Below are 26,088 nucleotides of genomic sequence, written 5' to 3'. Positions count from 1 at the left end.
CAAACACAATCAAATTCGAAACTTGTTGAAAAGTATTTTTGATTTTTTGCTATAAATTTTTCATATAAAAAATATAAATAAAATATAATATTGATATTATATGAATTATTTCAATGCACTTTCAGAGTTGCGATGACAGGATATCGGTGGACCACCACAATATGCTGCCAGCTGTCAGAAAGAGCATCTCCAAGGCCAAATGACCGGGCCAACGGGATACAAATATTGATTTGCAATAACTGCAATTTTTAGATTAGAGCATTAGCAAGTAGCCTTAGTCATGGATTTCACCGACTTTGAGGTGCGCAAGGTAAGCAGGTGTTGTCTCAGTATCGACTACTTGCTAACCAGCATAAAACATGTATTGTAGTGCCCATCAACGGTCATGTACATTCCGAACTTCATCACCTCAGATCAAGAGCAATCCATATTAAGTCACATTGAGCGGACACCAAAGCCACGCTGGACGCAGTTGCTCAATCGCCGCCTGGTCAACTACGGCGGTGTGCCGCATCCCAACGGCATGATAGCCGAAGAAATACCCGAATGGCTGCAAAGTTATGTGGACAAGGTCAACAATCTGGGCATCTTTGAGTCGCAAAATGCCAATCATGTGCTGGTCAATGAATACCTGCCGGGCCAGGGCATTTTGCCGCACACAGACGGACCGCTCTTCTATCCAATTATATCGACCATTTCATGTGGTGCCCACACCGTGCTGGAGTTTACCAAGCGCGAAACCACCGGCGAGGCAGCTGGCGAGGTGCTATTCAAGCTTCTCTTGGAGCCACGCAGCCTGCTCATATTGAAGGACACACTGTATAGCGACTATATGCATGCCATTAGCGAGATCAACGAGGATACGCTATGCGATCGCATCTGTAATTACAATCTATGCGAGAACACATACAAAATTGGGGATCATCTGGTGCGTCGAGCACCACGCATTTCGCTAACCATACGCAATGTGCCCAAGACCAGCAAAATGAAACTGAAGTTCTGTTAGACTCTTACAATTGTTGATAAACTTGTTAACTAAATGCACACGTTGCGAATGTCACGTAGCCCACTGAAGTCAGCCCACGAGTTGCCAAGGCGCAAAACTGTAACTAACTTAAACTAATATGTATGTTCAACTTTAAATCTTCCGCTAGATATTTAAGCACCACGCACACACACACACACACACACCTTTGAGCAATGTTTCATAATGCAAATTGCGTATTTTTTAAGCAAAGTTTCAGCATTGCCCACCAAGTGCTTTATTTTTGGTAACCAAAAAAAGATGTTTACTCAATTATACCAATTATGTACATATATATATAAATATATATATAGATAAGTATATGTCTAATAATTTATAGTTTTAGTTATTGAAAGCAATATGCATACATATTCAAGCATTTGTTAAGTGGCATATGTATGTGTGTGTTTTTCCATAAGTCCTGTAATATTTTTGTAATCTTTTTCACTGCGCACCAAAAGACAAAATAGAAAAGTAATTCCAAACCAAATTTGAAATGAAATAAATTGTTGTCCACTGTTGTGCTTGTTAAATCACCAATTGTACCCACTCTAACCCGCAATCTCTTTCTCTAGGCTTCATCCTGCCACTCGAGTCGAAATTCGCGCTCGAACACCAGACGATCGTAGAGGCGCACCTCGCTGATGCGCGCCGAGATGTCCAGCCGGAGTTCACTCACAGCCAGATGAAAGTTCTGACGCACAGCGCGCTGTTTGTCCGGTGTCAGCTGATTGAGCGGCTTTCGGAAGACGCTAATGATGCGCTGCAAATGATATTCAACGCTGGCGCAGCGTCCAATGCAGACCCACAAATTCTCCGGATCGTGTATGTTGCCGGGAAAGCGTGTGCGCTGATCAAATGGCGCCTTGCCTGACAGCAAGGCACGCACCTCTGCGACGATCTCCTGGTGCGTCTTCAGATCTCTCGTGCTGAGTGTCTTGAACTCGTATTTGTCACAGAAATACATAAGATCGCTGATCGCACACCACGGCTGGCCACTCAACGTTGTGTGATTGCTGCTCCAATTGCTGTAGCCGGCGGCCGTTTTGCTCGCCTGCTGCTGCGCCAGGGCGGCGGCCACCGACGAGGCGGTGCTACTCTTGGCGGCGCTGTTACTGCTGCTCCCAGTTGCGGTGTTGCTGCTGCTGCTGCTGTTGCTGGGTCTGGTTAGGTCCAGGCTGGCACTGCCATTGCTGTTGCCTTTATCCGCACGCTGTAACTTCTCCATTTCGCGCTCGTGTTCGCGCGCCCGCATATACGCCTCCTTCTTCTGTTGTAGCTCCTGCAGCTTGGTCAGCTTGGGTGGAGAGTTGGCCTTAAAGAGCGAGGGCGGCGGGGAACGGGCTGGGGCTGGGGCTGTTGTATGTGCTGCATCGCGCTGTGGCTCCATCTGTTGGCTGTGTCCATTTGTGTCCAGCGATGCACTGCGTCCATATTTGGCGCGATAGCGTTCCAGCGTGTCCAGCGAGAAGCTGAGCTCCTTTTTGAGCGTTTTCTGCATATTTCACTTTATTATTTCGTTCGATTTATGTAATCGCCTTGAAACGTTCAATGCACGCGCCGCGCGTTCGTCTCAAGAATTTACAAGCAAATGCAATCGAGATTCGAGATGCGAGCAAAATAAAACAAATTCTTGCGTGGCATACTCTTTATTTTTATCTTTTATCAATTGGCGGCACCGACGCCGCCGTGTTGAGTACTTGGGCCATGTGCCTCAGCGCTCGCGGCGCACTTTATTTTGGTCTCTGCCGATCATTCAATTGGCCGCACCAGGGTCTCAGGAGAGGAGTAGGGCAACGCACACAACTAAAGCACACACAAATTATATATATATAGATATATATATATACACTGCCAAGAGGATCTCAGTTTAATAAACAGACATGGATGCACAAAATTTGTAATGAAAATTATAAAGCACGACACACGCAACGAGTTGGGGATCGGTCGAGCAGATTCCTATTGGCGCTCATTAGTGCGACGCACGCGAATACGCAGTCGCTTTAGCAGACGCTTATAGTGCTTATTAACCCGTCCCAGATGACGGCAATTCTTGCAAGTTGGACGACGATTCCTGCGCCGCAGCGTGGATAATGCAGCCTCGGCTCGAGCGTGCAAGTATCTATGCCTGTGTCCATGTCCATGTCCATGTCCATGTCTAGGGCCACGCTGATGATAGCGCAGCATGGCCGATCGTTCTCCTCCATTCGGACTACTATTTCCAATTAGGGCACGACCTGATGCAGATTGTGGCAGGGCCGAAACCATCTGCTCCCAGTCTTCAAAAGCATTTGTTTGTCGTGGCTCATTGGGATTTATATTCATGTTCCTCAAATCCGGAAATTGTCGGTGATATAACAATAACAAAAAAATTATAAAATAAAATCGTGTTACTAGGAGTTCTAGAAAAAATATGTACTTTGTGGTTGTGTTAACTGTTTTGAGTGATACTGATTTTTTAAGCCAATGTCGAAAATCTCAGAATCAAAGCGTGACATTTCGTAGCCTACTCTAAGCATAACTTAAGGGCTCATCTACTTATAATTAGCTTGTACATAACAAAGGGTCTATTTCGATTCTAAAAACAAGACATATATATCTGATTAAATCTTCAAAAAAGGTTGATTTTCAAAAATCTATAACATTTCTATTTACACTGATAAGGAATATATATACTCTATAGGGTCGGACATGCTTCCTTCTGCCTGTCACAAACATATACAAATATATATATAAAATTGCGAATTTCGATAACTAATTTTCGCTAATTTTAAAAATTAACATAGTAAACAAATGAATTTTACCATTTATACACTTTTATTTATAGTACTTTTATAAATAGTTGACAATAATAATAGAATAGAAATATTTGCAAATGGCACACTTTCAAAATTGAATTTGTTTTAAGTACAAAAATTACTTTGCGTTTTTGCGGTTTGTGTGCATTTTCATTAAATACAAACATAAATCAGTTAATAATTGCTTAAAAGCTAAAGTTGACAAATGCACAAAGTACATTTAATACTTTTTATCGAAGCCGACTCAACCAGCTTTATAACGAAGTTGCCATCTCTCTATTCTGGAGGTGTTATTTGAAGGCTCTCGCTTTTGCCTTAATTGTTTACAAATACACAAATTTAATTATAAATTAATAGAAAAATATACAAATCGTTGATGTTATTGTTTATTTTTTGTGACTATAACATAAAATATTTTGGTTTACTTAAGGAGACCTCATGCAGGTTTTCAGTTATCAAACATACAACACACAAGGGAAACAAACTTCTCAATACGGATCTGACTATAACTACAAAGGAGTTGGCAGAAGGCACAGCATACACAGGAGAAGGTTCAAGTACACGTTGCAGGTGAATTGAAGTAGAGTGGGACAAACGTCCAAGGCTCACAAATGTACTAGCCTAGTTAATTTACATTGGGTTCTTTAACTTTGTTTCACCCTAAACACAATACGAGGCAGGCACCTCGAAGATGATGTTGCCAGCGGAATGACGGAAACTTGGATTCTCCACATTGGGCGCCGCTTCGACGACAATGGTGCGCGACTTATCGCCCAGCCGGCAGGCAATATTGTTGCCCACATTCACGCGCAGTTCGGTGCCGGTAGCGCTGCAAGCGGAATTGAATATGATATTTAGTTAGGTGCCTTAAGGGATATATCAAGATACCTACTCGTGGTACTTCTTGCACACAATGCCCACCAGTTCGCCAATGCGATCCTCTTTCAGCGGCGCTGTCGACTCGCTCTGCAGCGCAAAGACCAGATCGTTGTTCTTGGGTGAATGGAAGACAATTAGCTGATCCCGGCCAGGCGTTATGCTAATGGAGGTCAGCTGCAAGCGAAAAAGTAGAAAAGAGGTTTCAAGCATACGAACTCCAAGTAAGATTTACTGCCACACAATACCTCTCGAATGGGCATACAGCGGTCCATGTCGCGGAACTTCTTCTTGATGCCATCCAGCTTGTAGATGTTCGTATCGGTAACAATGAAGGCGCGATCCGCCTGCTTGTTGTGCTTGTTAAACTTCTTGGCGAAGCTTGAGAACAGCACCTGGCGGAAGCTTTCGCCGCCTCCGGCCCCGCTGTTCTTTAGTTTGGTCACAATGGCGCTGTAGGCATCGTAGCCGCTGTTGTCCTGTGAATTGGCCAGATAGTCGCCTAGCCACTTACGCTGCTGTCCCCAGTAGGGACGACGGCCGGCAATAGCTGTGGCCGCAATTATCTGCAGACGTAGCTGCGGCCATTCGTTGCGCGGATATTTGCGCAGTATCATGTAGGCGCGCCAGAAGTCAAAGATGCGATGCAGCTTGGCCTCCGCCTGGCGGCCAGCTAGCGGTGGCAGGGGCCACTGTATACTGCGCCCATAATCGCGCTGATGCTTGGCATTCCGGAAGCGGTTGGCTAGCTCTTGCACGTAGCTGCGCAGCTTGTAGGTCTTGTATGCACGCATTATGGTGATGGCGGCCTTCATCTTCTTGTAGTTGCGCCGGGCTATCCAGCCGCGCACCTGCTTCTGCAGCAGGGTCACAATGTGCGGTATCATCTCGTTGCGCTGCTGCTCAAGGGCAAAAAGTGTGCGGGGCGAGCGTATGAAGATCTTGGTGTGGCCATATTTCACATCCTGCGCAAAGCCCTTCTCCTCGATGAGCACACGGACTCCGTCGCGTTCGCTACCAGCACGGAAATTGGGCCACGTGTACTGCGAGATCATCTTGTAGCGCAACAGGAACTTGTCGTAGCGCTGGCGATGTACAAAGCCGGCGCGACGCACGCGCACGTTCTCCAGCAGACCGAGATAGCGCACCTGATGCTGGACGCGCTCTTCGTCGAATACCGTGGAGCTCTTAATGTCATTGGGCTTGATGCAGCGCACATAGAAGGGCTCCTTCTTCAGCAACGTGGCGACCAGATCGGCCATGGAGCGCTGGAACAGCGTGCCGGCGGTCAGTGGACGTTTCGTGGTCTTCTTAATGTCCTGTGCGCCTTCGGGCCACATCTCGCTGAGATTGGCATCCTTGGAATTGTGCAGCAGACGCTTAAAGTCCTGATACAGCGTATCCCTGTTCTTCTCAATGAATCCATTGATATTGTAGATGACATCGCCAGCATAGTGCGTGATGCGGAAATCCTCGCGATGCTTTAGCTCCTTGTCGGTTGGTTTCAGCTGGCGACTGGTATAGTGCGGATGCTTGTTCAGGTTCTTGTCCATGGCGCCCAGCAAGGTGTCATCGGTGACATTTCCCACGCTCAGACAGGCCTCATCCATAATGGCTATGATGCCCTTGTGCGGCTGCTCAACGAGATCGCAAATGATCTGCAGGAAGAGATCAGGCATGAGTTGTGCACAACAAGAATTTTATAGAGTTGCTCACCTTGTTGTTGAAGTACTCAATATTGGTCCACTCGATGCCCTCACGTTGGTATTCCTCCTGCTCCTGCTTCAGCACCAGCTCTGCAATGAATATAACCCAGTTAGAGATACTTTCCTGGGCCACTGCTTAGTTAACTCACCAATGAACAGCTGCTGCAGCTTCTCGTTGCAGTAGTTAATGCAGAACTGCTCAAAGCTGTTCGAATCGAAAATCTCAAAGCCATAAATGTCTAGCACGCCGATAACAGAATTGAATCTCGCCTGGGTCTTACTGCCGCGGAAGAGAATGGCGCGATTAATGCGCGATATGATCCAAGTGAAGAGGCGATCATAGATGGCCTTGGCCAATGCATCCTTGCCGTACTCCGCTTGGACGGCATCGTGATCCTTCTTCATGACATTGCCACCAGCGGCAATGGTGCGTTTGGTCAACGCCGCCGACAGCTCCGTTTCGGTGACCTGCAGCAACTTGGCGGCTGACTGCAGATGCGACTTGTTGCTAATCACCATCTCATCCTCAATGGCTATTGCGAAAGGGCAGTTTAGTCGACGAACTTTGTTGATCTTGATCTGAACACTCACTTTGGAATTCCACATTGCCTAAATGCAAGACGGATGCAATTGTGCGCCAAATGGTTTGCACTTCGTCCGCCTGGAATCCCAGCGTCTTGAACGCATTGCAGGTGCCCTTATAATCCGACTTCTCGGTGAGTATGTCCATGCTGCCCTGGTTCAGATAATGATACTTGGCCGTCTCCTTATGCAGATCATATTGACGCAGCTCATTGTCATTGGCACCACGCAGCAACTGTTAAGGAACACAGTAAATATAATATGTTTAAGTTATAAATCAAATTTGCTGTTAAATAGTGAATATTTAATATTCATTCTAAAAATGCCTCGCTCTTTACTCATTTTATAATGTTATAAGGCGACCACTCATAGACTTGTCATTTAAAATGTCATGGAAGACTACTTGCAAGACATGTCATCAGGAGTGTCCTGCATGAGTCGCACAACATTTTTATAAATATCTCATGAATCATACTTTTGGTAATCTAAGCAGGCTATCGTCGAGTACAAGGTCATGTCTTCGAATATGACATTATTCTATTTATTGTCATTCATAGTCCCATTTGGCTTGTCGATATCCAAAACAGAATGTTCAACTATTTAGTACAGCAGACAATTAGCACAAATGTTGACCATAATTGAACTTCCGCTTTAATTGTCGCCAGTTGCCATTTGCGATCCGCTTAAAATGAGCTACGGAATTTCGCAGTTGAACAGGCAACCAAGTTAAAATAGAGTCACATTCCCCGACACTAGTTCGTGTAAGGCAGAGCGCGACGAAATTTTTGAATTCCAAAAAAAAAAACATACATCAATAACTCTGGCTAAAGTCTGTAGACAACAGGTGCAAAATGTTTGCTTAGATACCACGCACAGCACATAAACAAATACTCTGCAGCTCATAATATCTATAAGCTGTCTTTGTTCATAAATAAATAAACAAAGGCATGTGCCAGGAAAAACCCCATATCAAATACTAGGCTAAAATGTAGAGGGAAGAAATCATATCAAATCAAATCTAAGAGTCGCTTAATTAAGAAATTTGATTTAGTTTGGGTGTTAAATGGTGAAATAAAGCTGGAAATTCTTTGGCTACATAAATGGTCTGAAACAATTAACGCCTTCAAGCTAAATTTAACAGCTAGAATCAACAATGGGCGCTCACTTGTTTCTTTTTGCCTTTTCAAGAGTAGAAGTGAGTAGATAAAATCACATATACTCGAAAAGTATATATGCTATATAAGAACAGGAAACAACAGCTGTCTAAGGCACACCGTACATTAAATACCCTAAAGGGCATTTAGCATATAACATTTTGCGGATATTCTAGGAGAATTTATTATTCTGGGCTGTAATGTAATTGGGATATTTATTTTTTGATCTTTTCCATGAGATTTTCTTCAAATGGCGATTTGATCTTAAAAATTGTTACCCAAATAGTCACAATGTTTAAGCTTAGTTAGGATATCTTAAAAAAAACTAAATGAGTTCCTACTCATATAAGAACTCAATTTTTGATAGATGTTTTCTAAGGCAGCTATATGTTCTAATACTAAGTACGATTCGGACGATTACGACACATGTATTATCTGCATTCCCAGAGCTACATTCTATCAAATGATGAATAAGCAAGTAATTGCTGACGTGCTTACATTTCTTATGAATGACTTTCTGTTATCTAAGCTTTCATACATGTTAAATGATATCATACATGAATACCATGTATGAATTTCAGCAGCTCTGCACAGTCAGTTGATAGATTGTGAGCTCAGCTGGCGGCAAATGCAATTGAGTTAATTAATTAATTACTTTTGGGCTTCAAATTCTGTCTCACATATTTGTAGGCTTAATTTGCTTAAGATTTTTCTGAGAGTAGAACATTTTTAATGAACATAGTTAAGAACCTACAAGTTCTTGGACATATCAGGAGCCCTATTAACTTGTATTTGTAATAAGCTTTTATTGGAATGTTTACGATTTTCTTGATAGCTTTTATTGCTGAATCAGAAAACAGCTATGCTTGCAGAGTAATAACTATTTTTATAGCTAGGCATATAGGCAAATTGACACCCTACTAAAATACCCAGAATATCTTACAAATATTTATTGTAAATATATGTTTTTACATATACATCTAGTTATGCACAAGAGCCGCGCCCCGTCGTTGACCTCACACCAGGCTGCGAATTGCCACCCACCTGGCTGAACCAGCCCGCATTACCAACGCCGTCCTGCTGACTCACTTGGGTAAATAACAATAACGCGTCCACACACACACTCACACTACTCACACTCACACTCGTATGTGGGCCCAGTTCAATAGGCCCACACCCTTTGCCTTAGGCTTGCATCGTAGTTTGCCCACCTGATAGAAACTGTGGAAATTACGCTCGCCGGGCTGTTGCTGCACCACACGCGACTTCTCCAGCAAATAGTTGGTTATGATGCCACCCACTGGATCCGCCTTGTAGTCGAACTCGATGTCCATGTACTTGCCAAAGCGACTCGAGTTGTCATTGCGATTGGTCTTTGCATTGCCGAATGTCTCCAGTATTGCATTGCTCTGTATAAGCACGTTCTTAACTCTGAAAGCGAATAAAAAATCATTTTCCATTATAATTGCATTTTTATTAGGGTGAACCCATCCGACCCATCCCAAAAACTAATTAAGAAAATGGCACTCGCCCTAATCCCTCGCACAAACAGACAATAAATGTCAGCTTAAATTGTTTTAAGTTTGAGGCACTAAAAATTGCCAAAGTGGCAATTAAGCTAAGGCATTGACTAGGGTTTGGCTGAGTTCCCCGCCCCACCCCATCTACTCTGCGGCCCGTGCCATTCAGTTTTTATAGTTCGCCCTAAATTGCCATGGAACGATTAAATGCTTTCTTAGACTGGACTGGGCAAAATACGTGTAGTTGGAAGCGTGAGCAATTAGCGGTACACTTAATTTTGTTAATTCTATTATAAAGTCGTATTCGCAGTGATGTCATGTGTCCACGGGTCAAGGAAAGCACACTAAATACACTACATAGTAGGGGTATTCGTATCTGGGGAATGCTGGCTCTGCTCTAATGAGGCGCTGCTGAAAGTTTCATTTAAAATTTGCATGCAACACAATGGGAAATTTGTCATGCCTTGGCATTCACGAGCTGGTTACAGTTTCCATTCAAACGCCAGTTCCCAGTCTCATGGTGAATCTCTAATCTAAACATTTCCATACTAACTGCAATTGTGAGCGCGTTTTAATACAGCGAAGTGAACTTAAGTTCAGCTTTTTATTAGCTTATAACATTGAACTATTTCTAATTGAAGTTGCTTTGTAATTAGTCCTTTCCAGAACTAGTTCATTGAACTATTTCTATTCATAAAAACTTTATCTCTTGTGAACCACTTGGTAAGCTCCCTTTTGAGAACTAGTTCCCTTTACCAACTATTGCCCTTTGAAACTTGCACTCATCTAGTTAAAGTCTGCTTTTGATTCTGTTATCACAATTTAAGAATGCTAAGCTCTGAACGGTGGTTCATTTACTATGCGAACTAGTTCATTTAAATATACAAATAGTTCTTAGCAACATTATTTGCCTTACCTTTCGATTTCATTCTGTCCCTGTGCATTGGTCACCGCCGCAATGTACTTCATGATGATCTTGGAGGCTTCCGTTTTGCCCGCACCAGATTCACCAGAGATGAGTATGCATGTGTCCTGGTGGCGCTGCTTGAGCACCCTGTATGCCGCATCTGCGATGGCAAACACATGGGGCGCATTCTCGAACAGCTCACGACCCTTGTACTTGCGTATGGTCTCCGGCCCATAGATGTTCATCTGTCTGTAGGGATTCATCGAGACGCACACCTCGCCAATGTATGTGTAGATGGAGCCAACCTGAAAGCTGCAAACGAAAAAGTCGTACATTAGTTGAATAAATAAAAGCATAACAAATTCAAATGGTTTGATAGGCATTTGAATATACATATATGCATTGAAGTTCCCCATGTAGATTTAAGATCTCCTGTGAATATGCCCAATAAAAATACAGGTGGGTTGCCCTGCGTATATGCCCGCTGGGCAACTGTCGATGATTTTGATTCCAAATTTATTTTTCAACAGCCAAATTGAAGTTTGTTTTTGGAGCTGGACATTGATGGCTTAATTTGTCTTGGACGCCGCGGGCGTTGCTCAGTTGGCGATGCGATTAATTCTTGTTGTTGTAGCTGTTGTTCATATTGATTAAATTACAGACTAGAGTGCGTTTGTGTGTTTATTTTGTGTACAATTAAATAGGCGCCAAAAGATTTAGATCGGCAGTTGCATAGATGCGGCAGATCAAAAATTGGGTCACTTGAACAAAGGGCGGGGCAAAGGCAATGTCTAGCGATGGATATGTTATCAATTTATAAAACTTTCTGCAGGTGTTCTCTAGACAGATTTGATTTAAGGAATATTCACTTAGATCGTGAAGAAAGGTAACAATTCTGAGTGTTTTAAGTAAGGATTCAAATCAGTGCTCTTTTAGTAAAGACATATTATTGGATATACTTAAATGATATTATAAATCAATATGAGCATTTTGGTCTAGATACTAAAGTTTGTTCTATTAAAAACTAAGCACCTGTTTAAAGTTCATGTCTGACTTAAGGAACACACAAAGTGCTTCCGATTTTATATTATTTCTTTAATCAGCACCTTAAATTCACTTAAATCAACAGACAAATGAATACTGATTTCCACGAATTTTATTAATTGGTTTGGCATATTAAATCAAGCGCTTAAATCAGAAGTTCATGGCAATTAAAGACACGATTGCTTAACAACCGTAATCAAATAGGTAAGCACGGCAAATTGCATTATTACGATTATTTACCAAAGCTACCAACGCTCGCTTAATGTTACTTCATTTCCAAAAATACACTGCAACAACAAGTGCATCATTTGTAGACGCCATGTAATTACAAGCCCGGGGCGAGTTGCACTGTTACAAATACAATTACATCAAAACAGCCGTAAAAGAGTTTGGTAACAATAACAGTAACAGAAAGAAAACTGTGTGCAACAGGTGAGCTCTGTTACAAAACTATGTTTGGGCGGGCCCCGCCCACTTAACAGCTGACTGCCGAAACAAAATGCTGCAAATTAACAAGCAGTTAGGAAAACTGCAAAAGTTGAAACTGACCAGCTAGAATATACTCTGTACTCTGAAATAATTTGAACTATCTATATTTATATATCTATATACCTATGTATCTATATATCTATATATCTATATTTCTCTATATCTATATCTATATTTATTATTATATTTAAATCTAGATCAATAAATAACCTTTTATCATACCCCTTATATCTACTTTTATTGCGAGGTAGAAAAACTCAAAGACAAAAGCGTCAAAGTTAGAGAGATTGCTAAAAAGACAAAAAACGTGAATAAAGAAAACAGCGAAAAGTTTTGTTGGCCCGCAGCTTGAACTCGTGTGTATAAGAAAAACAATAGCACTTAATATTAGTATTTATTGTTGTTGTTGTTGTGGTTGTTGTTTAGCTGGTTGTTTTGGGGCAAACGGCAGTCAACACATGTTTTTACTTAAGTTTTCAGTATTTATTTATAGAGCTGCCGCTTGGTGCTACATTTGGGTCAAAATGTGACAACCCAGACAGAGGCGAAGACAAAGGCAGACGTGAGAGCTGCTCAGAGATGATTATGTGGGCCTCCAAAGTTGAACCACTGAACTCCAAGAAAATGCGATGGGGGGCACAAGCGTTTAGCACGCTTGTTGACTTTCTGGCACAGCGGGTCACATTTGAAATCGGATGCCGAATCGGAACCACACATCGGAATTGGCATAAGAAAAGAAAAGGGCAGTCAGCAAGCCGCTTAGCAAAGTGACTATGTGATTTCTATGATTTCACCCCTTACTCAGCCCCTACACACCAAGCAACTGCTATGAGCGACACCTGAGGCGTGCGGTATGTGGGTGCTGTGCCCATCGCCCACGTGGCGTATGATTGACGGACGGCCAGCCGAAATGCTGACTGCCCAAATGAGCTATGAAGAAATGGCCTAAGGCAAAGGTGCTCCAGAATGGATTTAAGAGCACCAACAGAAACACGTGTGTTCTGATCTCGCCGCAGAGTGGGCGACATTCGACATGCTGACAGTCGGATAAAGTTGTCATATTTCGAGTAAGCTTCGGGGATCAATGCCCCAATAAATCATACGATTATTGCGTCTGATCAAATAGCCAGCCAGCCCAAAGACAAACGTCTTTAGAAGACCAGCAGCTACTTGGTTCAGTGCCCTACAAGTGCTTCAAGTGAACATAAAGAGTCTTGGGAAAGAACTACTTGAATTTTATCATATTGTTTTTTTCGTTTCTTACAGTTCCCCAGTTGTCAAAAATGATTTAATTGTCATGCGGAATATCAATTATGTTTGGGTTTCTAGATAAGATATAAATGAATCATATTCATTTTTATAAATATATATATATTTTTAAATTCCTAAACAAATTGGCAGCTAATGTTTAAATTTTAAAGAATTATTTTATTTGATTCTATTACTTTGAATTTTTTAATATTTACTACCTTTTTAATATCGTAAGCTTTTAAATTCACCCTGAAACTGGTCGAACACTCCTGCTTTTTTTTCTCTTAACTAGTTTTACGGAATTCGGAACTAGTCTGTGCCATGAATATTTAAATGCTCATCGCTCGACGCCTTCACGCATTCACAATATAAAGGTCGTTATTCATTGCTATTGTCGATGTTTTTGATTTTTGCTTAGTATTCGAATCGGCAAATGGCGTCATCAAGATACAAAAGTTCTAAGTGAAAAGGCGCCAAAAATATACAAATGCAAACAGTCTCGACTATTTGTTATTATTATTATGTTGTTTACACAATTTGTTTGTGTCTTTATTTTCATTAATTTTATAACTATGTGAATCATTCACACGATTTACTCGTTCCCCGTCAAATACTGAGCACATGGCAAAGTTATTTGCCAGTTTTTCGCTACTTAAGCCGTTAATAAAAAAGGCTTGTAACACGTTTGGTGACTAATCATTTGTTTAATTGCTAATGTCTATTCGCATGCAAATTGCATTTGTTGGTAAATATTTTCCAGCTTGATGATTCACTCGCATTCACACTCATTCATTTAAGATTTGCCTGCACTAAATCGTTGAAACGCACTTTAGCTAAGCCTTGAGGGGGATGATCCAATGAAAATCAATAAGTTTAGTCATTCCACGCTGCATTTTTCACTGGCTAAGGCGGCAGACTTTGCCTGACGCTGACGTCATAATGTCCAACAGACTTGGCTTTAAGTAGGTCAATGTTTTATTTGCTTTTTGTGGATTTAATTGAATTTGATGCGATTTATCGATGTGCCAAACAGAGAGCTTATAGTATTGTATAGTGCGTGATGGGGCGGCTGGTTTTGATGAGAAGCGCAGAGAGGGGCGCTGGACTGGCGCATGCGATTGTGAGAAGCGCAAAGAAGAGCACGCTTGTGAATAGATACATTCGAAATATTTGATTGTTTGCCAAAGATTTTAGTCATAAATGACACACATTACAGCCGAAAAACCATCTGCACCGAGCAAATGTATATGAAACAGACAACAGCATTTTTAAACAACACTTTCCATTTTCATTTGCAATTGAGTTGTTCCTCTCGGTGTTCGACGTTTTTGCGCAATGCAATTGCAGCTTTCAAATTAACTTCAATTTACACCCAGAATTGTTTGCCATCGAGGCAGACGCATATCAATTAGCAGAGCACAAGCTCCGCCAGCTTCTCTCCTGCTGCTCAAATGCCTATAAGACTAAACAGGCGCTAAATTCTTGGACTTGTGCATACATTTTTATGTAAACGTTGCCTTTTTCTTATTTCTGTTTTGTGTGTATGTGTGTGTGTGTGGGGGGGGGCAGTTGGGAACGAGTTGCAGATGCCCCCAAGTAAAAGTTATTGCAACGCAAATGACAAACATGAACGTTCTACGCTGCGTAAATAAACAACAATGCAGACAGCGACGTTGTCTGTGAGATGTACAAAGGCGGGCTGCAGGAGGCGCGCTATTGAACTGGTACACCTGATACCTGTGTCTGCAGACATTTGCTAGCTGTTAGTCTGATTTGTATACCCTGTAGAGATGCAAATTATTTTAAAGGGTACCATAAGACTAAGGCCATAAATGATACATATAATTTTCATTAGAATGAGAAGTTAAAATGACAATATATTTACATAGAACAACTTTTTATAGAAGACCATTGCCTTTCAATGTGGGGTTAACTTTCGATTTACTGCGATATATATTTTATTGTAGGACAACTTCTAGTCGAGCCCATGCATAAGCCAAGCAGCTGACTAGCTGTTCTGCGACTTCAAATGCATTGAGCCTCATTAGTCATTAGTCTTGCTTGCTGGAGTTTGCACATTAGTGCCAAGAAAGCGGCTCAATTTGTGGAGCGCCAACCGTTGCCAGTGGAAAGCGTTTTGGCCGTTATGTAAATGATTTGATTTCCGCTGCGCGACAGTATCGAAGGGGCTTATCAGAGCCCAAAGGGGCGGCATTTGATAGCAGCTTATCAAGAGCCCAGTGGCATGTAGGCCGACATATGGAATGTGTCGATTCGCAGCCAACTGTCTGTAGATATGAAGGCGTATCTATAGATGAAAGTAACTCAAGGTGCGCTTTGAACTATGCGATACAATATACATATATCATCTGTTGCATCTGGACGTCGGGCCATGTCTAGAATGCAGTCTTTAATTAGGGTATGGGCGGGGCGAAGTAACACTGGCCTCTTGTTCAAATAAACAGACAATCTTTGATAGCAATCGGAAATTGAAAAGAAGAATTCTTGAAGTTTTTAATAGCCGAAGTAAAACTACATAAACACCAATCTTTTTCTTCTATTTTTCTTTCAGTTTTTCTTTAGATCGTCGCGCCCTATAGGCCTTTAATATTTTTCCCAGACGCCTTCTTTGTAATCAGGTCTTGGCGAATGCAATAAAAATTGCATTTATAGACAGGTCGAATAGAGGGTCACGTAGTTCGAAGGCCAGATGGGAAAAGAAGAAGCATATGATTTGCATAAGAAATATTATAATACGAGAAAACCAATTTCTAGACAGCTTCTTTATGCTAATATACACCAAATTGTAATAGAGGGTGCTGGTTCAATCCGCAGTTTGAGTTTCACCTGTAGCTAGTGCTATTTAAAATTAAATTATAATAATACTACCTAAAGAGACAATGTTTAACAATTTGTGTGGTAGTCATTGCATAACAAATTGTACAGAGCTGCTTATCGGGTATACAGCTATACGTGGATAGTCAATACTTGTACCCAATATGTGCTTGAAGTCGAACCCAAGGTTATTCATATGTATATACGACGAGTCTGTATCTGGCACATGCGTACCTCGCTAAGTTTAACACTTCTTCGGGTTCATGCAATCTTATCAATACTGTGGCATTATTAAACAAGTCGAGTCTCGGCTATTTATACAAAAGCACAAATAAAGAAAGAACCAAAGCATGCTCACCTAATATACCCTATAAATGTTTGTTCGGAAAAAGGAATAAACTAAAACCAAAGGCAAATATGGCGATAACCAGCGATTTCTTATAAGCAGGCTGATAAGATTAGGCCACGCCCAGACGTGCCAAGGGTTAAATAACTTCAATTTACTTTTATATATGGGTGGGGTAAAACAAAATCATATATTTAAAACGAGGGGAAACTTATAAAAGTGTCAAGAAGCATTTGATGGGATCATAAATTTGAACACAGATAATAATTAAAATAAAAAAAGTTAACTGGCACATTAAATAATATAAGTGCCTCTGTGGAATACTCAAAGCGCACCTTGAACAAGCCAAAAACTAGTAAAAATAAATAAATATAAATGAATAAACAAAATGTTAATGTATTTGACATGCATTTGGTAGTTTGGTAGCTGTCAAGTGTTTACCCGTTTGCATTGACAAACGTTTTCTTAGCATTGAGTCACGACTTGGATGTTATGGAACTATAAATATTCCAATTGCGAACAAAAATTTGTTTTCCCTTTGGGGATTTTGGCCAGCTGATAAGACTATCAGGTTTGCTGATGATAAAAAAAAAACCAGACATTCTTGCCGAAAGTCTGCACTTCAGTTCGCAAGAACTGATGCACGAATCCAGCTAGAGGTTGGCTCAGGCACCACCTGTAACTGGGGCGGGTTCAACGGCAGTTCATGGGAAAACGCAGTTGGGTAAATAAACAGGCAGCAATAGATAGATGGATGCTGCTGTATAGATGAAGCCGAACAAACAACAATAGCCAGAGTAACAACAACACACAAAATGTAGGCCAAATAAATGAGAGGCGGCGCATAAACAAAAGTCAGCTCGAAAACTAAAAGTATAAACTTATCAGCGCAACGTGCACATCGAAATGCACTCGGTACAGTGCATAGATTGTTGTTGTTCTTCTTATTGGAAATAGTGCAATCAATCAGTGCAAGTAGATTTATAGATACTCCTCCCTAAACCAAACACTAAATGGGGCTACGGCACAGCGGTGGGCCATGGGCCTGGACACTTAACATTTTTGGCTGATTCGGTGAAAGGCAAAACAATAGAGAATTCCTTAAAAAGCAGCTCTGATCTTGAGGAGGAAGAAACTCGACTTTACTCTAGAGTGTTTAATTTGTCACGAAATGAACGCCTACAGATGTGTACGTTTTGCTGTTCCTGTAAATATCATAGCCAAATCCATCAATCAAATTTTCAATTCTTTACAACTTCAACAAATCGGAATACTTCATTCGATACGTTCGCTTGAAGGGTATTTCATCTTCTTCGAGCCGCTTTTAAGTTTTGGGGTTTGCAAACTGACGCCATCAACCGGTTTTGTGCGGCTGCCCCTTTTTTTGTTTTTGGGTACGCCAAGGCATTTGTACACGTATTTGTTATGTGCGAGCGCCAAAGTATCTTTAAGATACACACCGCGTGACTCACAATCCTCGTATGCGTAGTGCAGCAGAGGCAGCGGCAGCGCAGGCTTTCCATTTCATTTTCGAGATACATTTTTTTGAAATACACATATTCCAATCGAACAGGCACATATATACATATGCACATATAGAGCGAGATATATATACATATATAAGTAAAAATTTTGTGCGCGTCGTGCAGCTATTTCGGGATCGCGTTTATATAGGTCTGTGTGGGCTTATGGAGCATGCAGGGGCAGAGCATTCACATATTTACTATATTTACTTATGACAGTGCCAAAAAACATATATAAATATATAGCTTAGCTTTTACTGGGGCTACTAAAACTGTGTGCGTATGTTCGCGTTGCATTGTTCAAGTCCCTTTGTGTTGAATGACAAATTGTCAACTTAAACTTAAGACAAATGGCAATAAATATATATTTATATATAATTTGAACTATATGAATTTTAAACAGATAATTTCAATGCATTGTAGTAGTAGTTGATCTAGAGCCTTAAAGTCTATAAGCTCGCTTTAAAACTTTAAGAAAATCCCAGCTATATTTAATATCCCATAAAAAGATGATCTGGTAGAAGTAAATACATTGAAATAATAATAATATTCAATAAAAATATATGTGTAATACATATAATTTTTAATATTTATATGCCCATATACTTATTTAATCATACAAAATATTTAACATTCTAAGACTCTTCGCATAATACCCCACTTCTGTTTGGACTCCCACAGTCAAGGACTATTACAATAGCTAAGTATCTGAGTACACATTAGGGTAAATAAACTTCGGTTCCGTCCGCACAATTTGCATATACTTTATGACTTTTTGTTGTTTTATGTTATGCTGCTGCTATATTATATATGCCCCAGGCCAAGTACGCAGCACATGATGTCATCCCACACATAGTTGGGATAGAAGAAGAGCGGGCAAATAAAAAGGGGATTTAAATAAAAGGCATGTCTGGTCATAATACAAAATGCAGTTTTGGCCATTTCTTAGTTTTCATTTCATTTGGTTTTTGTTTTTGCCTTGCTCTTGTTTTGCTCGCCGCGTTGTCTGCTCGATAAAAGTGGAAAAAAAAAAAACGAAAGTGAGTTATTTATTTCTCGCCTGTTTGTGTTTTGTCTTTGGCTTTCAACATTTTCCATTGCAAATCGCATTTTGGCTCGTTTTCAAATAATTTGCTATTTTGTTTTTGAATTTGGCGCGTTTCTGACCCTCAACTGATTTGCTCAATGGGGTTTTCCTCAAAATTATTATATACATATGCAGCTTATACATCCAGCTATTTCTTTGGCTCATTTTCCGGTTTGGCTTTTATAATTTCTGTGTTTATAAATTACAAATTGATTTGTATTTTGTTACGTCTGCATTATGATTACATATGCAACTACGTGGTACGTGTTATTATCGCTTCCGAGGGGTAAGTTGTGTAATTAACAGTTTATGGAGCAACTTTAGATGTGAGTGCCACTCTTATTGATAAGTCTCAAAGTTGTCGAAATGAGTGCACTTCAGTTTTGGTGTTAATGTTGAGATGTCGCAAGGCTCTTAAGACTTTCTTATACAATATGTCAAAGGTATGTGATATAGGAAATGCTATGTACCTAAAACTTATTTAAATGGGGAAACATGTTTTTCCATTCCCTAAAAGTAATCATATTTATATATTCCTGATGTATAATAAGTATATTTCCGTCTATCTGGCTCTTAATCTTCTTATCCTATTCAAGAAAGAGATACTAATCAAGCTATATGTTAGATACTTTATCTTGTTATGCAGCTCCTCATATAACCCTATCCACTTGGGAGTTAATTTCAAGCTTTACCTCGAGGAATACATATATATTGGGATACATACTGTACTGCACTCGCCCAGATTCCCACATTCAGTTCGTCTCTAGTTGACTGCCCTGCAACGTATCTGCCATTGTTGTTATTGTTATTGCTACTGGTCAGTTCCTTGGCCCACGTTTAGTTAGTTACACGTAAAGTTGTGGCGTATTTTATTTCATGCAGCATGTGTCAACAACTTGTTGCATGCTGCCGGCATTGTCAACATTTGTGGCAGCCAACACGCTTTGGGCTCTGGGCATGGGTCGTTGCATTGCATGCCTCGCTGGGTTCTGATGTTTGTGGTTCGTTGCTTTAACGATGATGATCATCATATTCATTATCATAGTCAGAGCTGGGCAAACAGCGAGAGTTCCTATTGTTTATTTAGTTTGTTATCAGTGCGTCATGAAATCGGATTCGCTTTTGCCACTTTATGCGGCACTTTACGCAGCTTCGCTTTTCATTATAATGATTAATGGGCTTGATAGCGATAATGAGCTCTTTACTTAGCGCATCTATTCAAATGTTAATTGATTCATTTAGCATTTAGACGCCCGCCTTACTCAGTGTGACATACTCTATAAAATCGAACAGATCATTTCTCTATTTTGACTGCATTTAAATGTGATTAAATGTGATTCTATGGCTCAAGCTGATTCACTGTCCCACTGTCAATATATAAATATATATATATAAAGCAAACTCAACGAGGAAATTAATCACACAATATATACCAACACTTGTGTTTCCTCATCTATGATAAGGTGTGCCGACGTTTAGTGTTGGCTAATGGATTTTGCAGACGGCATTGCGGATCGTAAATGTATTGCATCATTTCTCTAATTAGGAAATGTTACGATATGGACATTTGAAACTCTCCTATTAAATTGGTTCTATAATAATTATAGTTTATCTTTTTGACAAAGTGAGGTACACTTATATTTTAAAATTAAAAGTCTTAAATATTTATTTATCTAGCATGACATTTATTTGTTGAATTTTTTCTATTTTTGTCTTAATATTTTTTATTTGAGCAAGTTTTAAGAACTCTATTTAATAGCCGAAGACCAAAAGAGAGAAGAAGATATTTAATTGTAGTTATTAAATTTTGTTTGGCTTTATAATTATATTAATTATATCTAAATAATAATGAAGTATCTTAAAAGTAAATCAATTGAAGAGTCAAAGTGAAAAGAGATCTTGAATGAGAGAGCTACATATACATATATAACGATGATAAATGATCGTAAACAGAAACAGATAAGCAAAGTATAGATTTTGTTAAAACATTAAATGCTTTAATGCTGTGCTTAACAATACCTAATTAAACATTTCAACACTTTAGCCAGCACTTCATTAGACCAAATCCTAACTCATTAGCGAACCGTTTCGTTACGGTTCATGTGACAAAGTGAAATACAGACAATGGGCAGCCCGCAAATGTGACAGTGGGTCAAAAGAGTCTAACACCTTGATGGGGCATGCGAATGGCTCCATTGAGTACGCTCTCAACTAGAACTGAAGGGCAAGAAGCTGCTGCTGAATCTGGTTGGGGCAACCTTGAACGGGGCATAAGGCTGTGTGGCAAGAGATTTTCGTACTTACCGCTTGCGCAAGTTGTCCATGAACTTCTCCATGTTGACCTGGTCCAGCAGGACAAAGTCCGCTACGCCCGCCTCCCGTTGCATGGCCATGTTTGTGCGTTTTTGTTTTGCTCACAAGCCGCAGAGAGCAAAGGCGAGCGTGAGAGAGAGAGCGGTGGGGGGAGAGAGACGCCGAAAAACGTAAGGCCTAAATTAATTGCCGGCTGTGCGCGCAATTCAGGTAACGAAGCAGCTGCCAAAGAGGACGAGGATGACGAGATCACGTTGAAGAAGAAGCAGCAGAATATGCAGCGAAAACACACAAAAAACAAAGATCAAGAATTCACGGAGCCTTTTCTTTATTTTTTATTTTTTTGTTTTTATTTTGCTTTTATTTGTTTGCTGCTACGTCACGTTTCGAATTCTTAATATATATACTTTTTGCGTTTGCTTTAATATTATTATTCTTTGCGCCTTATGCTTTACGACTCTTTTCAGCTGACATTGCCAAAAAAGAATATGAAAACTGAAGTGTTCTTGAAACACATATGTATATGTACGTATATTGAAATCAATAAATATGTTGTGCCAATTGGAGGGTTGTCGAATTGTTAATGAAATTCCGCCGAAATCGTTACACGGGAACAACACAAGACACACGCGGGGCAGACGCAAATAAAGCCAAGCACAATAGGAATACCGCAAAGTACGCGTCGTCTTTGGTTAACATTTAATATCTGATTCGATTTGGCGATCGACAGAGCTTGTTCAGGCCGCGCGCGCCACTGCCAGAGTCAGATCCAGAGACAGAGACGAAGCCAGAGCCAGAGCTAGTAAATAATATTGCCCCTAGCCACAGCCAGCTGGTTTTTTTTATTTATCGTTTCAGAGAGCCGCACCACTCACGCACACACACACACACACACGCTCACTGGAGGAACAACCACTCGGCTGCGCGTTCGAAGAGAAACTGTTCGGAGTGAAGCGACTTTACGCCACGCACAGCCAACGTAACCGCTCGCAAGTGGTTGCACTGAACGAAAAAAGAGCTCAATATCAATACATACTACACGACGGCTGCAACGTTCGAAGCAATCTTAAATGATATGTACATACAATTTTTAATTTGTGTTTTGAATAGATAAATGCGTTGAATATGTTTAATATATATGTATATCCTAATACATATATCATATATATTATATTATTATGATGATTTCAAACACCTTATATAATATACCCTTACTTGACCAAAATTGAACAGCGGATATATTTCATATATATATATGTTAATGTGTCATTTACGATTCGGTTTGATTTAAATATTTAAAAACATATCACAAAACAATATATATAAATAAATCCACTCTTGTGCCATTTCCGAAATCAACTTTTCAAATCAGTTTAATATCAATCAAAATAATTTCTCCGAAATTCACTGCAATCACTTGCCCAATTTTGTTCAATGTACTTCGCTTGGTTTGTAAAAAAGCAGGGTTGTTCTTGCATTTGGCCTACAGACTTACAAAGGTTTGCGTCTGTGCTAAAGAGTGGGTATGGGACGCAAGTGTTTCGTGGAAGTAATTTCTGGTGAGTCATGACAATTGCTTTTCACAAATATGACGTATAATAAAATTAGGTGATGCTAAACTAAATTAATGACAGAGTAATTCAGCAAAGAGCTAAAACTTAATTGCAATTTAAAAAACAATGACAAAAATACTCATTGCATACCTTCGGGCTAAAGTGGCAAATGAATTTTTTACATAGCTAAGTGCGAGGCTAACGGTTTGTTTTTTAGTTTCAAGAAATTAATAATTAAAATAAGACAATTAATATAATAAAAATGTTAATTAAATACTTAATATACTTAAAATAAAAATGATAATTAAAATATAATTAATAATAATAATATGATAATAATATAATTAATAATGATAAAAGCAGGTATTCTTTTTCTTTCCTATTTCTTCACTAAAAAAAAACTGCAAGATTATAGTCTTATATAACAATTGATTTTAATTGAAGAATTTTACACCAGTCAATAAATGAATCGAATAGTATGTTGTTTTTTTTTTTCGTCAAGGTTTCCGGCATCTGTACTACTGTTATGTTTTACCGGTCTGTGGGGTATACCTGACTATTTTTTTTGGTAATATTTTAAATTTTTTTTTACGTTTTCTGTTTTGTATTATTGTGAAATCATTTAACATAGAGAAATGCAAGCAGGAACATCCTGTCTAAGCCCAACCCGTATTCTTCTTGGACAATACCACCTTCTGCATGTGCTCATCGGCGGTGTGGATGGTGTGCAGGCCGCCGGCGTGACGTGGCACACATTTATTGACAGGCACTGTACCGCCTAGGCCCTGGGTCCAGGCATTGGTCGAATGGGGAAACTCGTCCTTGCGGTAGTAGCCCATGATGCCCGATTTGCGGATCTGGCCCAGCTCATAGGTGACCATTGGACCGATGCTGTTGGAGGCCTTAGCAGAGGATGGTCGCGGCAGCTTGGAGCGTTCCATGGTACGCATTACGCAGGGCGTGTCGCAGGAGAGGCAGGCCAGATCCTGCATGACCTTGACGCGTCCGGCAGCAGCGGCGCAATCATCGTTGGTCATCTCCATGTACTTGTGCAGGGCCTCGGCAATGAGGGCGACACGCTTCTCGATCATCTCACGGAAATCCTTGAGGCTCAGCTCGAGCGAATCAATGCCCAGGGTCATGCGCAGACCGTCAATGATCTGGAGAACGTTCTTCTCGTTGACATTGATGATGTAGCGCACCTCGCAGAATTGTTTCTCCAGGCGCTCCTTGTACTCCTCGAGCTGCTCCAGCGACACCTTTGTGGCCAGCTGTGGAAAGTCAACCTTTTCAGCCAGCAGCAGCTCCACATCCGCCTTGTCAATCTTAATCTCGTCCAGATGCGCCACCGAATTCTTAAGCGTCTGTATCTGTGTTGTGGCTGTATTTATCTTAGTTAACATGCCTTGATTTGCCTCCAGATTTCCGGCTGTGGCCAGCTTCATCTCGCGTATAGTCATTTGCATTTCCTGCATCATTTCCATCAGACGCTTCGCGTCCTGCTTCATCAGCTCGGCGGCCAACTCATTGACCTTGTTGGTAAGTGCACAGAAGTCAGACTTGAGCTCCAGCAGCTCGTTGAGCATGCGCTCGGGCCCATAGCAGAGATGCTGGTCAAGTTCCAGTTCCTCCTCGGGCTTGGCCAATTCGGTGGGCGCGCTGGACTCCTCCACTGCCATTTCTTCCTCCTCCTCCTCACCCTCCTCCATGTCCATCTCAATGGCAGCCTCAGCGCTGCTCCAACTGATGGACACCTCATCATCCTCGACCCGCATCAGCATACGGAGCTGACGTGCAATGTTCCGCAGCAGCTTCATACGTTCCGGGCTGGGCTTGCGATCGAGCATCAAATGGGTGACATTGTTGAGCTGCTCCATGGTTAGCTTCAATTGGCCCGTCAGCAAGCTAACGAAGTTCTGAAACTCAAGCTCCTTCTGCTCCTTCATTAGCTCAACCTTCGAGAGGCGTCGCTCCAGCTTGGCCAAGGAACCAATCACAGAGCCCTCGGCACGCGGTTGGGTTCTGTCCAACTTGGAGGTGCGTGAGGAGGCGCGTGAGGCCATGGCAGGCGATGAAGCGGCGCCCAGATCCGTATGCTGCTCCGGCTCCGGGGCTAGCTCCAAATCTGGCTGTGGCTCCGCCTCCTCAGGAGCTGGTGTCGGTGCTCCCGAAGGCTCCGGAGCCGGAGTGGTTGCTTCCGTCACAGCAGCCGTTTCAGCTGGTGCTTCCGCCTCAGCTGGCGCGTCCTCTGCTGGTGCTGCCTCTGCGGTAGCTGCGGCTGGCTCTGCGGCGGCTGGCTCTGCGGCAGCTGGTTCTGCGGCAGCTGGTTCGGCGGCCACCTCGGTGGGTGCTTCATCGTCGTCGGCGCCGGCGTGCAGTCGATACCTGGAGGACTTGCCAACTAGGTACAGGTGCACAGCTACAGCTACGACTCGATTTACAGATAATCTCAAGAAACTTACTCAGACTGCTCTGGAGTCGCATGTTGGCCAGCAGATAGTCATCCTGCTCCACCGCCTCGTCGAGGCATTCCAGTTTGTGGGCAAAGTTCGAGAGCAGCACGTGCAATGCATAGAAATTGACGTGGCCCGACTCCGGTGAGCCGATAGCCACGTCTATGAGATCCTTGTATGTGAAGCTCATCATTGTTGTCCTCAATGTAGTTATGTGATTTCTATTGTCTCTTGGAATTTAATAGCAGCTCAAATGTCCACCAAATTTTTTACTACTCTAACTGTTTGATATTATATAGAACTAAGCTGTTTTTTATTTTTTACCAAAATCTAGAATTAACTGAGAACTGAATAGTTTACTGTGGCATTAATAATACTGAGTGTACATGAAGGATATTTCCAGGCAGGCTGATTTTAAGAATCATATCGAAAAACTTCATTGCTTAAACAGTTGAGTTTCAAAAGTTTAAAAAAGTAAGAAAAAATATAGGGTGCAGCTGAAGATATATAGCTTCAAAGTGCTTATATACCTAAGCTAAATATACTATAGATATCAAGAAATCCTTAAATACCCAAATCATTTTGCATACAAGAACTATGTTGGAATCAAAAATTGATCACGGACAT

The 26,088-nt window shown here is 41.1% G+C and overlaps 4 protein-coding genes across 6 annotated transcripts in view; 1 reads left to right on the top strand and 3 right to left on the bottom strand.

Moving 5' to 3' along the window:
• The first annotated feature begins 151 nt into the window (after positions 1–151).
• Positions 152–1,557, top strand: LOC6627975 (alpha-ketoglutarate-dependent dioxygenase alkB homolog 6). Of its 2 annotated transcripts, none has more exons than XM_002051745.4 (2): positions 152–310; positions 371–1,557. In XM_002051745.4, exons 1-2 carry the CDS (start codon positions 281–283, stop codon positions 1,004–1,006), a joined length of 666 nt encoding a protein of 221 aa, XP_002051781.1. In that variant the 5' UTR covers positions 152–280; the 3' UTR covers positions 1,007–1,557. The 2 variants fall into 2 exon arrangements, with proteins under 2 accessions (XP_002051781.1, XP_015028259.1); XM_015172773.2 differs by having other exon boundaries at positions 159–301.
• Positions 932–2,781, bottom strand: LOC6627976 (uncharacterized). The gene has a single exon (XM_002051746.4). It carries the CDS (start codon positions 2,523–2,525, stop codon positions 1,596–1,598), a length of 930 nt encoding a protein of 309 aa, XP_002051782.1. The 5' UTR covers positions 2,526–2,781; the 3' UTR covers positions 932–1,595.
• A 90-nt stretch (positions 2,782–2,871) lies between these two features.
• Myo31DF (Unconventional myosin ID) overlaps positions 2,872–26,088 on the bottom strand; it is a 42,059-nt gene continuing 18,842 nt past the window's right edge. The window contains exons 1-9 of one of the 2 annotated variants that reach the window (XM_002051748.4): positions 21,447–22,385; positions 10,577–10,879; positions 9,352–9,571; positions 6,996–7,221; positions 6,554–6,937; positions 6,415–6,494; positions 4,947–6,356; positions 4,715–4,875; positions 2,872–4,651 (exon numbers count right to left, since the gene is read on the bottom strand). In XM_002051748.4, the coding sequence (XP_002051784.1) occupies positions 4,483–4,651; positions 4,715–4,875; positions 4,947–6,356; positions 6,415–6,494; positions 6,554–6,937; positions 6,996–7,221; positions 9,352–9,571; positions 10,577–10,879; positions 21,447–21,535 (3,042 nt within the window). In that variant the 5' untranslated portion in view covers positions 21,536–22,385 and the 3' untranslated portion in view covers positions 2,872–4,482. Of the gene's footprint in view, positions 4,652–4,714; positions 4,876–4,946; positions 6,357–6,414; positions 6,495–6,553; positions 6,938–6,995; positions 7,222–9,351; positions 9,572–10,576; positions 10,880–21,446; positions 22,386–26,088 lie in introns of those variants that run through there. The other variant, XM_070209447.1, reaches the window with a different exon arrangement.
• On the bottom strand, positions 23,418–25,832 carry nis (no individualized sperm). Its single transcript, XM_002051749.4, has 2 exons — positions 25,471–25,832; positions 23,418–25,409 (listed from the first exon to the last, which is right to left on the bottom strand). The coding sequence occupies exons 1-2, from the start codon at positions 25,652–25,654 to the stop codon at positions 23,665–23,667; spliced, it is 1,929 nt and encodes a 642-aa protein (XP_002051785.2). The 5' UTR covers positions 25,655–25,832; the 3' UTR covers positions 23,418–23,664.

The sequence above is a fragment of the Drosophila virilis genome, chromosome 4 (assembly GCF_030788295.1).
Source record: "Drosophila virilis strain 15010-1051.87 chromosome 4, Dvir_AGI_RSII-ME, whole genome shotgun sequence".
NCBI classification, from domain to species: domain Eukaryota; kingdom Metazoa; phylum Arthropoda; class Insecta; order Diptera; family Drosophilidae; genus Drosophila; species Drosophila virilis.
Note: the sequence above shows the minus strand (reverse complement) of the source record. Positions and strands in the feature narration are given on the sequence as shown.

Bases quoted from the DNA above. Each gene is read 5' to 3' on its own strand.
- nis (XM_002051749.4), bottom strand. From the start codon at position 25,654: ATGATGAGCTTCACATACAAGGATCTCATAGACGTGGCTATCGGCTCA. The intron at 25,410-25,470 runs GTAAGTTTCTTG...ACCTGTACCTAG, and splicing joins GCGACTCCAGAGCAGTCTGA to TTGGCAAGTCCTCCAGGTAT.
- LOC6627975 (XM_002051745.4), top strand. From the start codon at position 281: ATGGATTTCACCGACTTTGAGGTGCGCAAG. The intron at 311-370 runs GTAAGCAGGTGT...CATGTATTGTAG, and splicing joins CCGACTTTGAGGTGCGCAAG to TGCCCATCAACGGTCATGTA.
- LOC6627976 (XM_002051746.4), bottom strand. From the start codon at position 2,525: ATGCAGAAAACGCTCAAAAAGGAGCTCAGCTTCTCGCTGGACACGCTG.